This window comes from Fukomys damarensis, unplaced genomic scaffold (genome assembly GCF_012274545.1).
Source record: "Fukomys damarensis isolate Sample0158 unplaced genomic scaffold, DMR_v1.0_HiC HiC_scaffold_28, whole genome shotgun sequence".
Taxonomy (NCBI): Eukaryota; Metazoa; Chordata; class Mammalia; order Rodentia; family Bathyergidae; genus Fukomys; species Fukomys damarensis.
In genome coordinates, this window is record NW_022900940.1 from 41744096 (window position 1) to 41758455 (window position 14360).

The window sequence follows — 14360 nt, forward strand, 5'->3', positions numbered from 1 at the left end:
GTGTGTGTGTGTGTGTGTGTGTGTGTGTGTGTGTGTGTGTGTGCAGGTACGTGCACTGCCTGCTAGCAAGCAGGAGCCCACAGGCCAACTGCACACAGGAGTAGGGCTGAATGTCTGGGTGACAAAACCCCTCCTCCCCTCCTTCCACAAGCTCTGCTTCCCATCTAGGGAAGCTGGAGTTGAGGGCACTGTTAGGGGCTGTTACTTTTGGCTAAGACAGCATTTCTCATATCTGAGGAATATACAAATGGACTTCTATAAAGGGAAAGGTACTACCACAGATCTCTACGAATGTGCCTGGTGACCCAGTTATAGTAACTCTAGGTTAAGAAACTAAAGTCTGTCTTAATCTAGGAAGAATTCTCAGTTGTAAGTGATCACTACAGGAGTCCCATCTATAGAATGTTGCTTTTGAAATGAAAATTCAGAATTTAAAAACTCTCTTGTCTTTTGCAGCCCTCTGACAAAATCTTGGATGCCCAGATAGACACTTGTAATCCCAGCACTCTGAGAGGATGAAGCAGGACAATTACAAGTTTGAGTCCAGCCTGGGCAATAACGTGATGAGAACCTCTCACAATAAAAGAAGGACTGGGGATGTTGCTCAGTGCAAAGGCCCCAGGTCCAATACACATATCAAAGAAAAAAGGAAACGAAAGAAAAAAAGCAGGCAAGTGCACACATGAGAGAGAGAGAGAGAGAGAGAGAGAGAGAGAGAGAGAGAGAGAGAGAGAGAGAGAGAGAAAGAAAGAGAAAGTGCCCAGGAAGATGGCACATGTCTGTAGTAATCCCAGCACTTAGGAGGCGCAGGTAGGAGGACCACTGGATTTTGAGACTAGCCTGGGCTACATAAAGAGTTGAAGGCCAGGCTTAAATACATAGTGAGACCTTGCCTCAAAAAACAAACAGAAAGAAAGCAAGCCATCTGATAGCTGTGCAGGATGCACAGAGGCACCCAGCTTAGGAGGCAGGCAAGGCTTCCAGAAAAGAGGTTCAGCTGAGAGTGGTCTACTGTCTGGCCCATGAGAAACTAGCAATACATAGCAAATAAAAGGCAGTTACTAATTTCAGGAAAAAAAATATTACACAGGAAAGGAAAGGTAAAGATATCGTACTGTCTGGCTTAATGGCAAACACATACTCATGATAATGTAAACACCAAAAGTTAATTTAAGAAAAAATATAATGCAACTATTTAACATGCAAAGAAAAAACGGGAAGATTCTAAAGGGGCTAAATCTTTATGTAACATAATAAGATTAATAAATCAAGCAACTACTTAAATTATGGAAAATAGTTGCCCTTAGGTAATAGGACTAGAAATAAAGGAAGTTGAGACTGCTTTTCATTATACTCCTTTTAGTACTATTAGAGTTTTGGTACCGGGGATCAAACTCAGGACCTTGCGTCTGTGATGCAGGCAGTGGCAACACTGAGCTAAAGCCCTGGCCCTAGACTTAAAATTTTTGGGGAGTATTGGTGGTTGAACACAGAGTCTGTACATGTAAAGCAGGTGTTCTCCCACGGAGCCACACCATAATAGACTGAATTGGCCATATTAGACTTTTTAGTCTGTATTACTTTGCCTATATACTTTGATAAAAACAGTCACTACCTATTATTTTCCATTTAAGTACAAGTGAATCTGGTCAAATTTGAAGGCAATCACTGTATTGGATGTAAGTCTGGGGGATTCAGCAATATTTTGGATGAGAATGATTTTACCGTTAGTGGTAATGACTCAGTGAAACCCTGAGAATACAGTATCTGGCAATGGCTCTGAGTTTCTTCCACTAAACTGAAACCCATGAAATCTTTAAAAACATACAAATATAAGATAGGCTCTACTCAATTTCTCCCTAGGCTTCCTGCCAGATTCCCATCCTAGTTGCCTTGCCTAATGTGAAATGTTCTGGCATGCAAATTTGTAATTCTACTCTGGATAGAAACACTCAAGCTACCAGGCAGTGAAAGTTTGAGTGGTTCCCTCATGCTTTAGAGACGTGCTAAGATCACAGTGGCCTAGAGTAAGTGGAGTCCCTTCTGCCTCACATGGGCATAGCTTTGCAACATGAACCTTTTCTCAGTTGATTGTAGATTCTGTGCTGGTTCACCTCCCAGATGAGAACCTGTGTACTGACTGCACAATGATATAAATCTCTGCCCCTGGAATGCCAGCTTCCCTGCAAGCTGATTCCCTCTCAAAGAAATACAACTATATTCTAAATTATAGTTATACATTAATTTACTAAATTTTGTGGATTAGAAGCATGAGTTATCTTATTTGCTCATTCTGCCCTCCAGATTTCTTAGTATGTTAGACAGATTCAGAATGAATTTATAAGGACACATCAGTGGAGAGAAAACCTTTATTTGCATAATAACAAACATGAGTAAGAAGTAAGAAGGGGCCTGTGAATACCAGATTAAGGTGGAAAAATCTGGGTGGAAGAAGAGGAGAATGACTTGGAGAGAAAGAGCAGAGGATTTCTTATGGTTACACACATGCTCAACTGTTGGCATCTGGACTCTGAGCTCTCTTCATGCTCCCCTGGGACTTCTTTTTCTCAGCTCTAATCTCAGGGCTGGCCCCTTTCCTTCATCTCACTGGCCCAAAGTTTTCCTTTCCCCAAACTTCACAGCGAGCAGCACTGCTTCATACCCAATATATGCTTGACAGAAACTACTCAAAAGCTGTTATTTTGATTTTTTGTAGCTCTTAGTGATTTCGATACCCTTGGACTGTCAGGAATGGCCACTTTGGCTATGAGAGGAGTCTGGCTTTTCTAATAAGGAAGCTCCTGGCCACCTAGTCCAAGAAGGGCCTGGATTGTCTTCCAGGCTGGTGTCTCTGCAGAAATGTTCCTGGGGGTGTAAAGTGCTGCTGCAGGAGGGGATGTCACTTGAATTTTCAGATATGTAGTCTGTGGTGAAAAAAAGGTAGGGAAGGAAACACAACCCTCTGTTTCTCTCAGATGCAGGTCCTTAAGCCCCTCCCTAGCCACTTTCCTTTCAAAGCTAGTCTTCACTACAAGTCCCCTGTTGGTGGCAAGCCTTCCTAAATTCCCAGGCACCAGCCCCCAGCCTCACCGTAGTTCTTAGACCAGACCATCCCTCCAGTCCCACCTGTGAGTGAAGCAGATGATGAACACTCTTCACATTCCCATTTCTTGCTGTTGGATCTAAGAAAGGAGCAGTTCCTATGGGTTCCATGGGATCCACATGTAGCACACAGAATGAGGCCCCACCTCCTATAGGAAGATCCAAGGAAGGGTGTAGGTACAAACAGAGCAAACAGTCACTCTGGGATATTTGCTATGGGCCAGCCTTATCTATGGTGAGGGCTTCCCAGACATTTGCCCAGGAGCCTTTAAGCAGACGTGGCCCCTCACACAGCAAATTTGAAAAGGAATGGTCCTAAGCTTCTCTCCGCTGGGCGGGAGAAGTAGCGGACCCTGGAGAGATCTGTTCACTTTCAAATGGGAGGCAGATGGTGGAATCACCGAGCTTAGGACTGGGCATGGTAGTGTGTAGCTATAATCCCTGCTACTCAAGAGACTGAGACAGGAGGATTACAAATTTTTAAGACCAGCCTGACAACTTAGCAACACCCTGTTTCAAAATAAAAATTTTAAAAAGGGCTGGGCTGTAGCTTAGGGGCAGAGCACAAGGCCTTGGGTTCAACTCCCAGTACCCGCTACCCCGTCAAAGGGACTTAGCGCTTGTGTTAGCCCTGAGGTCTGCAAACAGAGTGAACTTCTGTCTCCTAATAACTGTGCCGAGGTCTAACTCTAAATCCTGTGGAGAGCTCTTTCTAGCCAGGAGTTTTCCCTACCCTTCATCCTCAAAGCTGTCTCTGCCTTGTCCATACAAACAGGTGGGGGCATCACAATGCTGATAGCGCTGGTATAACTCTGAGAAAGCCCCTGGCTCGAGTTCCCAGGCAGCATCTCTGCAGTGGGAGAAGGAATGGTGAGTAAGGGATACATAATTGGCTGGTGAAGCTTTTGTCCACCAGGGAGAAACTAAGATAAGCACAGAGTTACACACGCTGCTGAACACTTCCAGCAAGACTGGGTGAGAGTGGCTTAGTTGTGGGATGGTAACTTAGTTGTGAAGCAGGATAAGTGAAACATGGGGTTCTGTGGTTCTGCTTTGGAATTTAAGAACCCAGCCTCCCATGGAATTCTGATTCCCAAGTGCCCTTTTCAGAAACACGCTTGCTGCTCATTTTAAAGCACTCCCCTACTCCTTCTTTCTTCACTGTACAGCAGTGCCACAGCTCTCATTTTCCAAACTATCTTCACACTCACCCTCCTTTCTTGAAATCCAGGTAACACACTCTTTGATTCAATTACTGCTTTACAATTTCCAGTACCTGTCTGGAATGTGAATTCCCATTCTTAGCATTTCTTGAGGAAATTCTTCTCGATTGTTGCACTGGGGACATTTGAAGAAATGCTTTGCTGATGTGTGGGCATATTTCTGTAAGAGGAACATAGAAAAGCTTTGTGTTTGTAAAAGACCTCTGACCACTCCCACCCTCACCCCATGGGGTACAGACAAAGGAGTCTGGAAGGCTAGGGGGCAGGGGGCAAGTACAAGTGTTAGGGCTGGACCAAAATACATTTAAGAGAATTCTCAGGAGTGACTCACCTGTCATCTCTGGCTATGGGGCTTGGCAGTAGGGGTCAGGTACCTGGATACATACCCATTTTCTCATTCTAGTAATGAGGCTGATTTTGAGGTTCCTTGACTCATTTGGGAATGAGCCCAATTACTCTAGCAATCCTGAAGATTTTGCTGAGTCTAAATCTTGTCATCAGTGAGGTCCTATAGGCCAAGGACGACCAAAGACTGGTGTTTCTTCTCACTGATCAGAAGCAGCCCTGCATACAGACCTCCAGCATGGAGTACCGAAGATAAGCTATGCCTCAACATTCCCACAGTACCCTGATTCCAGGCAGAGAATGAGGACAATTGTGGAAGGTCCCCCCCAGGGCAGAGAAAGTCCCACCTGAATGCATTTGCGGTGGTAGATAGCTTGACTACAACAAGGGCTCTGTATGTTCTCAAAACTTGACTGGGATAAGTCTTCACAACACAAGACGCAGCTTTCCTGCTCCACTTTCCCCTGCTGGATGTCCTGGGTTGGGCGATGTTTTCCACAAAATGATCTATGGCAGGGTAAACAGACTTGGTTTCTGGCTTGCTACTGATGCAGATTCCCAGTGCCTGGCCTATAAGGGGCAATCAGCCATCCAGCCTGTGCCCAGGGAGCCTCCACACTCATATGGAGAAGCGGGGTGAAGAACAGCCACATATCTTCTCATGGCTGTTCTTTCACTAAACAAAGCTCCTGGGACTGTCTCTATATCCTCCCATTCCTGAAAATCCCACTTAGTTCTGAGCAGCTGTCTAAGAACCCCAGCTGTTCGTAATTTAAGGAGGGGATGGGAAGCAAGAAGAAACCCCTGTGAAATCTTCAAGTCAGGACACTGGTTCTCATTATCGAAAGCAGGGACAAATTCACTGGTGAATCAAAACAGGCCTGTGAGAACTGTATTCTGATTTCATTAGCAGCTAAATAAGAAAGTTGCAGAAGGCCAGCTGACTTTCCCCTTCCTCACTCACTTGTACTCTCCAAAAAATTGTGAAAGGCAACCCCTTTCTTGGCCACAAGGCAGATGGAAGTTTCTAGTGCACTGATTCTTCTGGCAGTTGATAGCAGCTCCTTTTTTCTTGCACACAAAGCAGATCTGTAAATGAGATCCCAGAGTCTCAGTGCCCCAAGACAGACAGACACGCTGTGGCACATCCTTTTATATAATGGAAATTCTGTGAAGCAATAGCCATTCTCTTTTTCCGGTCATCTCAAAAGCTCCAGGACATTCTAAAACTGAAGTTTCAAGCAGCATTGAATTCTGCTTTTGTTTCCTCGGGCTGTTGCTCTCTTTACTACATCCCAGAAGAAATTTGGGACTTAAGAGAAAGACTGGGGCTGGTAGTGTAGTTCAGTGGTAGAGCACTTACTTGCATAGCATTTATAATGCCCTAGATTCAATTCCTGGCTCTGAACAAATAAATGAAGGATCAGAGTTCTTTGACTTCTAAACTAGCAACTAGGGAAGGAATAGAAACAGGGATTCTGAGACATCTAAGAAAGGCCTAACCCAAAGTCTCCATTTCAAGGGATTCTAACCTTCCTAGAAGCCCGTGCTGCCTCCCTTTTGATGTCTTCAGGCAGGAATCCATGGAAACCTCTGTTGGATTGGCCTCTTTGAGGCAGCTTGCTAGACAGGATCTGGGGAAGCAGCAAAACCAGCTGTCAATGATGACGATCAGTGATATAGAGCAGTGGCGTAAGGATGACAGAGCAAGAGACTTAAGAAATAGAGCTTAGTGGAATATATATGCATTTATAGGGCAATTTGTTTGACAAAGGCTTTCATAGCACTGTGTATGGGTACTCTAAGCACCTTTCAAATATGACATCATTGGAAGCCCAACATCTCCCTCTCTGTAGGAGAGACATGACTTGCTCTAGGCTGCTGAGCTCCAAAACCTAAACTTTTATGTACCTTTGCACTACACTGCCTCCCATTTGCTAAGGGCCGCTGTTGCTATTGTGGGCTGAACATTTTGGAGAAATACTTCCTCTGTATCAATTCATTTATGCTCATCACAGCCCTACAATACAGATGGTATTGTGACTCTTACTGTTCAGAGGAGGCACTGAGGTGCAGTGTGGTAAATGATATAGTTGGGTGACATGACAAGAACAGAGCTGGCATTCACATCTGGGCGCATAGAACCCACACTCTTACCCCTCCTGGTACACTGTCCTTCAGAGGTACACAGTAAATACCTGAAGGGAAAGAGAATTTTAAATCATCCTAACTACAATCATTCTGCATTATAGGAGAAAGGAAGAAATTGTGCTTTTCTTTTGAAAATACACTTTAGAAATCTTTTGTTTCTGAAAAGTATCCAAAGCAGAGTCTAGAATGGGAAATTAAGGAAAAAGAAGTCAAACTTCTTTTGAGAATGTGAGAATGTCAGCATCCCACCCCCACCTCAAGATGGGGGAAGATTCCTTCTAAAAATACTGGGGAGGGTGGTGGCCTTCTTGCAGTAGTTACATAAAATATGTAGTGGGAGCTCAGGTTGTCTACTACTTAACATTATAGAAAAGGTGGCCCTACTGTATTAGATAACTTGAGGGCACTTGGATTATAGCTGTTATGCTCCCAATTACAATTAAAATATATAATCTATATTTTAACACTAATATCTCATGGGTTGTTTTATTTATACTTTTAAATGTTATTCCCATTTTCTACAATGAGCACGTTACAGTTATAAATAGAAAAAAATCAATAAACATTAAACAATCTAAGTGTCATTTAATAGGAGTTTAGTACTTTTTGGCCCACTCACATCAAATGCCAATTCACTGTTAAAGAGAAAAAACTATGACTATATATTCTACATGAAAAGATCACCAAACTATACAAAATAAAAATAAAACAAGATTAAAAAACATTGTATACAGTATACTTATTTTTAGGTTAAAAATATATTTGCTTATGGGCCTGGGATTTAGCTTGGTGGCACTGTGCCTGCCTTGCAAGCACAAGGTCCTGAGTTCAAACCCTGGTACCACACATGCAAAAAATGTATTTGCTTAGGGCTGAGGATGTAGCTCAGCGGCACCATGTCTACCTGGCAGGGTAAAGTCCTGAGTTTGATCCCCAGTAATGGAGGAAAAAATTGCATTTGCTTGTAAATATATCAGAATTAACCAAGCCCTGGCAACATTTACTAGACAGAAAGATCACAAATTTATCTTTTTCATGAGCACGGATATAAAAATCAAGCACAATATTCACAAACCAAATTCAGCACCATATACCAGGAACTCAAGATTAGTTTAACATTAAATGTTTAAGAATGCAGTTGATGTACCAAAGCACAGTTACAAAAATGATGACAAAAAATCAAGAAGCAGAAAAAGCATCTGACAAAAGTCCATACAGGTTCATGACACCTTCAGTAAATTAAAAAAAAAAAAAAAAAGGAAGTTTCAATCTGATTAAAAAGAAAACCCTACAGCTAACGTCATTCATATAGATAGATAGATAGATAGATAGTTTTTTTTTTTTTTTTGTACTTGGGTCCTTGCCCTTGTGAGGCAGGCGGCAGAAGCACTGAGCTAAATCCCCAGCCGCTAATGTCATATTTTAATGATGAAAAACTAGATGCTATTCCCTAATGCTGGGAATGAGACATGGATAACTAGTCATTCCACTCCCATTGAACATTATATTGAAGGTCCTAGCCAGCACAACAAAGCAAGAAGAAGAAACAAGAGACAAATATTGGAATAGAAAGACCAGAACTGTCTTTATTTACATGACATAACTGTGGTACATAGGGAAACCTAATGCATTTACAACAAAACAAATACAGAAAAACAATTATAGAATTTTTTTTTGAGACAGGGTCTCACTATGTAATTCAGACTGCCTTGGAACTCACTATGTAGCCCAGGCTGGTCTTGAACTCGAAGTTATCCTCCTGCCTCAGCCTCCCGAGTGCTGGGATTACAGGCATGCACCATCATGCCCAGCAACAATTACAGAATTTAATTAGATTGCAGGAGATAAAGCCAACATACAAAAATAAACTGTCATTTCTCTATTCCAACAACAAATTTGAAAATAAAAAATTTAAATGCCACTTACAATAGCATAACGAAAAAAATATTTAGGAATACATTTAACAAGAGATGTGCAAGAATTCTTCACTAAAACTGTAAAGCACTGCTGAGATAATTTTTAGAAGACCCAAATAAATAGAGAAATATACCATGTCCAACATTCAGTATTATCTCTCAATTCTTCCCAAATTGATCTATAAATTCAAGGCAATTGGGGTTATAATCCCAAAAGGTTTTTTTAAAAAAAGAAAAAATGATTAACCTAATATAGAATTTATAAAGAAAAAGAAAGGACCCACAGGACCACAACAAACTTGGAAAACACTCCAAAACTTATGTACTTAATTTTGAAACATAATAAAACCACAATAATTAAGACAGTGGGGTATTGGTATATGGAAAGACACATACAGATGAATGACATAAATAGATCATCCAGATCTACAGATATGTGATCAATTGATTTTGATAAAGGTATTTAGCTAATTCAATGGATAGGCAAAAATTTATTAGGTCACACACATATTTACTAATCAAAAAAGAAAAAAAAGTAGAACTTTGTCAAAATTACAAAGTCGTCCCTACAGGTAGTGTTAAGAAAATGAAAAAGCAAGTTGCACACTAAGAGAACATATTTATAACACATACATCTGAAAAAGAATTTATATTCAGATAAGATCAGGTGTGTTCAGGGTTGCATGGTCATAGAAAAGAATATGAATTCAAAATAAACAATTCTAACAACTCAATAATTACATAAAACAATCAATTTTTTAAATGAACAAAAATATTTCTAGATTCTTCACAAAAGAAACTGTGAATGGCCAAAAAGTACATGAAAAGAGGCTCAACATCTTTAGTCATCAGAAAAGAACAAATTAAAACAAGATACTGACATGCATCCACCAGAATGACTAAAATTATAAAGACTGACAAAACCAAGCTTTGACAAGAAAACTGTGTGACTACAATGCTCATAAATCGCTTGTGGAAATGTAAACTGGTACAACCTTCTTGGAAAATGACTTGGCAAATTCACACAGTTAAATATCTATGTAGCACACAACCAGTAAATCCACTCCTATGCATCGGTCCAAGAGAAGTGAAAACACATGTTCACAGAAAGACTTGTACATGAATGTTCATAGCAGCTTTATTCACAACAGTCCCAAAATGGAAACAATTTAAATGTCCACCAACCAATGAAGAGATAAGTAAAATGCAATTCATTTGTAATCTCCAAAACACTGTATTTTGGGAGGAAAAAAAAAAAGCCAGTAGATTCAATTTATATAATCTGAAAGAATAGGCAAAAATAATCTATAAATCAAAATAGCAATTATCTCAGGTGTGACTGACCAGAAAGAGGCAGGTCAGCTTTCTGGGATGATGGAAATCTTATTTGATCAGGAGGGTGTTTATGTGATAGTACATATACATTTATCACAACTCACCAAATGGTACATTAAAGTTAGCAAATCTTATAGTATGCAAATTATACCTAATAAAATAATATTAAAATATTAGAAAGACATCCCAGGTTTTGACAGTATTTGTCTCTGGGGAAAAGGAGAAAAATTGGGAATATTATTTTAGGAAGAGGCTTTTTATGGTATGTACTTTACACTGTTGGGCTTTTATACCAGGTATGTATATTTTAAAATGTATTATGAAAAACAAACAAGGCTTTAAATCTGAGGCTAGATGCTTTTAAAAGACGCCTGTATAGTTAAAAACTTTAAGACAAAGCAAGAGAGGTCTTTACTCACAAGGCAGAAATAATGCACACTAAGATTGTCTTTCTGAAGAAATTCTCCTAATTTTTCAGGATCCCCAGGTTCTTGGAGGCATAGCCGGCAAACTGGAAGAGTGAATATTAAGAATTAATTATAGACTTGGCTCAAGTCGACCATTAAGAATGGAAGAGGAATATGAACTAACCATCTAGGTACAAGGAGTACAGATGCACCTCAATTTATGAAGGGGATATGTCCCTTTATAAGTTGAAAATATCAATAAAAAATGCATTTAAGCTGGGCATGGTGGCACAGGCCTGTAATTCTGGCACTTGGGAGGCTGAGACATAAAGTCCATCAAGAGTTTGAGGCCAGCTTGGGTTACATAGTGAGTTCAAGGCCAGCCTGAACTACACAGCGAGACCCTATCTCAAGAAGCCAAAAAAAAAAAAAAAGCTTTTAAAACACCTAGTCTATCAAACATCATAGCTTACCATACAACACACTGTACAGTATCAGTTGCTTTCCCTCATACTGTGCAGCTGACTGGGGGCTGTGACTCACTGCTCAGCATTGTGAGGGAATGTCACACACCACGTCATTAGTTTGGGAAAAGATCAAAATTCAAAGTATAGTTTCCACTGTGAATGCATAGCACTTTTGCACTACTGTAAAGTCAAAGAATTCTAAGTAAAAATTTATAAGGAACATCTGTACTGGGAAAAGGGTCACTGGCAAGGAAAAAGATTAGGATAAGGCCTTATTTGGTATCAGGATTTGATTTAATTTTGGTCACACTGAAGGAGCTGGCTGCAACTATTCCATATTTTTTGTCTCTTGAACTTTAAATTAATTTTAAAATTAAAGACCCTGAGTTCTTCAGGATCTTAGAGAATCTAGAAAGGAAGTAGGGCTGACAATGAGAAGCAAATTTACTGGCCCACACAGATGACCTTCTCAGTAGAGGTCTGAAGGCAGCACACCTCATCTTTCTTACCAGGCCCTGAAGACGGCTTCCTCTGGGTTACTCTCCTAGTCCTGGCAGATTTTCTATATAAGAGAAAAAAGTGCAAGGTGGTCTTTGAGTACCCTATTGACAACCCTTGAAACATTTTCCTTAAAATGTCATTTGCCTGTCTGATGAGGACCAAAATATTTAAAGGCTAAAATATCAATCTCTTTTAATTAATTAATTGTATTATTTTACAATATTGGAGATAGAACCCAGGGATACTCTACCACTGAACTATATAACCCAGCTCATTAAATTTCTAATTTTGAGGCAGGGTCTTACTAAGTTGCCAAGGCTGGCCTCTTAACTTGCCATTCTCCTGCCTCAGTCTCCCAAGTACCTGGAATTACAGGTGTGTGCCATCACATCCCGCTTCATATTTTTTTTTTTTTGTACCGGGGATTGAACTCGGGTCCTTGCGTTTGCAAGGCAGGCCACCGAACCACTGAGCTAAATCCTCAGCCCCAGCTTCATTTTTTGAAAGTACAATTGCAATAATCTTTCTGATGCCAGCTGCCTGTACTGCCTGTGTTGACTAAATGAATGCAACAGCAAGTCCCCTTCACTCTTTTACCCTTTCTTCTGCCAAGTACTCAATTTCAGGTGGGACCACCCATACAATGCTGATGTGATACTGAAGTTGAGTGAGCGAGCATTTCCCATTACTAGGCCCTATCCTCGGCACTTTGCCATATATTAGTTCTATAAAACACACTTAAAAGATGGATGCCATTATTATACACAATTTCCAAGAGAGAAACTGAGGCATAAAAAATGATTTATCCCAGGACACTTAGCAAGTGACAGAGCCAAGATATTAATTTACATAGTAAAGTTCCAGAGTCAGTACTTTGTTGCTAGAGATAGCACTGGCAAGACAGGAAAGGCAGTTTTCAGTGATCACCAGTATGTGCTTTCACACTGTTCAACCCTACCCACTAAAAACAGGTCAAAAGGGGAAAAAACGTGCAGCATATATCACCAGCCATTGGTCAATTTCTCCCAACTCTCTTTTGTCACCTAATCTACCTCAATCTTTGGCATTCTTTCTTCTTTTCTTTTATAGTCTTCATTTGCTGCTGTCTCTCTTTCCTGTATTGAATTCTTCTATGAGGACAGTACAGGTTCTTCTAGCTATAAGTATAAACAGGGCTTGGTCAGCAATTTAATTTTGTACTTGGTTATCAAGTTCCACAGGTTCAAGGCAACAGTGCACTTCACCTTCCAGCCCCTGTGGTGGAATAAAGGGAGCATAATAGCCAATAAATCTTAGCGTGTACCAAGAACTGTTTCAGGCACTTTATATGTGTTTACACATAAAACCACCATATTAGGTGCCATTATTATCTCTATTTTCAAGATGAGGACACTGAGAGTTAGTGATACAAGTGGTATTTGAACCCAAGGAGCCTTGCATCTGTAACATCTGTAGCAAGATGCCAACATTAACTCCTGCTCTCATACAGCAGTGTAAGCACTTGCAACACCGCTTGACCTAGTTAAATGGTTGTTTCTACTAAATGCACGAGACAGCCACTCTGGTAAAAGCCTTTTGTACCCAGATGTAAGTGTCTTAATTTCACACAGTTAAAAGCTTGAGGGGCTGGGGATTTAGCTCAGTGGTTCCTCCACCTGTCTTGCAAGTGCTAGGTCCTGCGTTTGATCCCCAGTACCAAAAACAAACAAACAAAAAAGCTTTGAGAAGGTAGTTCTTTCCTAGGAAAAGGAGCCTGTGAGATTTTGGCAGCCTAAAATCAACAATTTCTTCTAGTGAGAGATAAGAAGTAACACTGACAAATTGATCCCTTAGCTTCTATCACTCCTTTTTACCCAGCTCAGATGGTCAGTGTTTGACCTTTCCCCAACTTTTTCTACATGAGCTGAGTAAAATACCCCAAAGTGGACATGACAGCGTGCCACTCATCCAGCCACTAATGTTAGCAGATTACAGTTACAGTTTTCATTGGTCACAAGTAAATCTTTAAAAGTGATAAAAGGCAAAAGAAATCGAGTCCACTTCTATGAAAGGACTACTAATCTCTAGTCAGGGAAGACAACATTTTTAGGAGAACTGGGTGAATTAGGTCACTTCACAGATGTGTACCCCTGTCCCAACAGCCTTGGATCAAGATCATGAATTTAAGGACGTTCACCTATTCTGCATGGCTGTGACGAATAAAGCAATTAGCTACTCAGAAAACCAAGGTTAGGTGGCCTTCTCTTTCTTGGAAAATGCTTGCTCCATCTCCTCTTCCAATCTGAGTTGCAGATGCAGAACTGACATGTGTGGCCACCTTAACAAAAGCGCTTGAACAGTCTGGAAGAGGAGAGAGAAAGGCGCCTGGGACCTACTGCAGCTGACCGCTGATAGTTGTGGGAGTTCCTGACCATCTGGCAATAGAAATAAACCTTCAAACTGTAAGTCTGCATCGCGGGACCATGACGTTCCTCGAGCGGTTTTCTGCGCACACAAGAAGTTACAAGGTGCAACCATCTTCAAAGACATTTGAGGAGAGACGAGCTCTATGATTTCCTAACCTGCTCCCTCCAAACGCTTACCAAGTTGTTTCACTGGATAAATGCTGGGCAGATGCTTGCTTATAATAGTAAAAATAAAGGTGTTCAGCCCCGCTGCCGCCGCGAGTGAACAATGATATATATGGAAAATACGTGTTGCTGTGGCCAAAATCGTCCCCTGAGGTAACAATCGGAGAACGGGTTCAAGGAGCATCCCGCGCAGGCCAGACTGGGCTCATGTCGCGCCTGAGGAACCAGGCCGGGGCTGCCTACCCAGCTGTCGCTGAGGGCGCCGCTGTCCGGGAGTTTTATTCGTCGTCACAAGCCGTGAGAGCTACCTCACGGGCGGCCGCCCCGCGCGGTGACTGCGCTG

General features: G+C 41.2%; 1 protein-coding gene across 4 annotated transcripts; it reads right to left on the minus strand.

Annotated features, from left to right (window-relative positions):
• Positions 1-2355: 2355 nt before the first annotated feature.
• On the minus strand, positions 2356-14354 carry Phf7 (PHD finger protein 7). 4 transcript variants are annotated; one of them, XM_010643106.2, is made up of 11 exons: positions 14030-14105; positions 12500-12604; positions 11456-11508; positions 10492-10583; positions 6203-6304; positions 5635-5759; positions 5018-5177; positions 4379-4485; positions 3836-3952; positions 3127-3251; positions 2356-2924 (listed from the first exon to the last, which is right to left on the minus strand). In XM_010643106.2, the coding sequence occupies exons 2-11, from the start codon at positions 12541-12543 to the stop codon at positions 2746-2748; spliced, it is 1104 nt and encodes a 367-aa protein (XP_010641408.1). In that variant the 5' UTR covers positions 12544-12604; positions 14030-14105; the 3' UTR covers positions 2356-2745. The 4 variants fall into 4 exon arrangements, with proteins under 4 accessions (XP_010641408.1, XP_010641410.1, XP_010641407.1 ...); XM_010643108.2 differs by lacking the exon at positions 3836-3952; XM_010643105.1 differs by lacking the exons at positions 11456-11508; positions 12500-12604 and having other exon boundaries at positions 14030-14354.
• Between the last annotated feature and the right edge of the window lie 6 nt (positions 14355-14360).

What these genes read in the sequence shown, in the direction of transcription:
- Phf7 (XM_010643105.1), bottom strand. Translation starts at nt 14,201, where the DNA reads ATGCTCCTTGAACCCGTTCTCCGATTGTTACCTCAGGGGACGATTTTG. An exon ending in GTGTGCATTATTTCTGCCTT is followed by an intron (nt 6,305 to 10,491) that starts GTGAGTAAAGAC and finishes CTGCTTCCCCAG; the next exon opens with ATCCTGTCTAGCAAGCTGCC. An exon ending in GACAGCTTTGAGGATGAAGG is followed by an intron (nt 3,252 to 3,835) that starts GTAGGGAAAACT and finishes ATCTTCCTATAG; the next exon opens with GAGGTGGGGCCTCATTCTGT.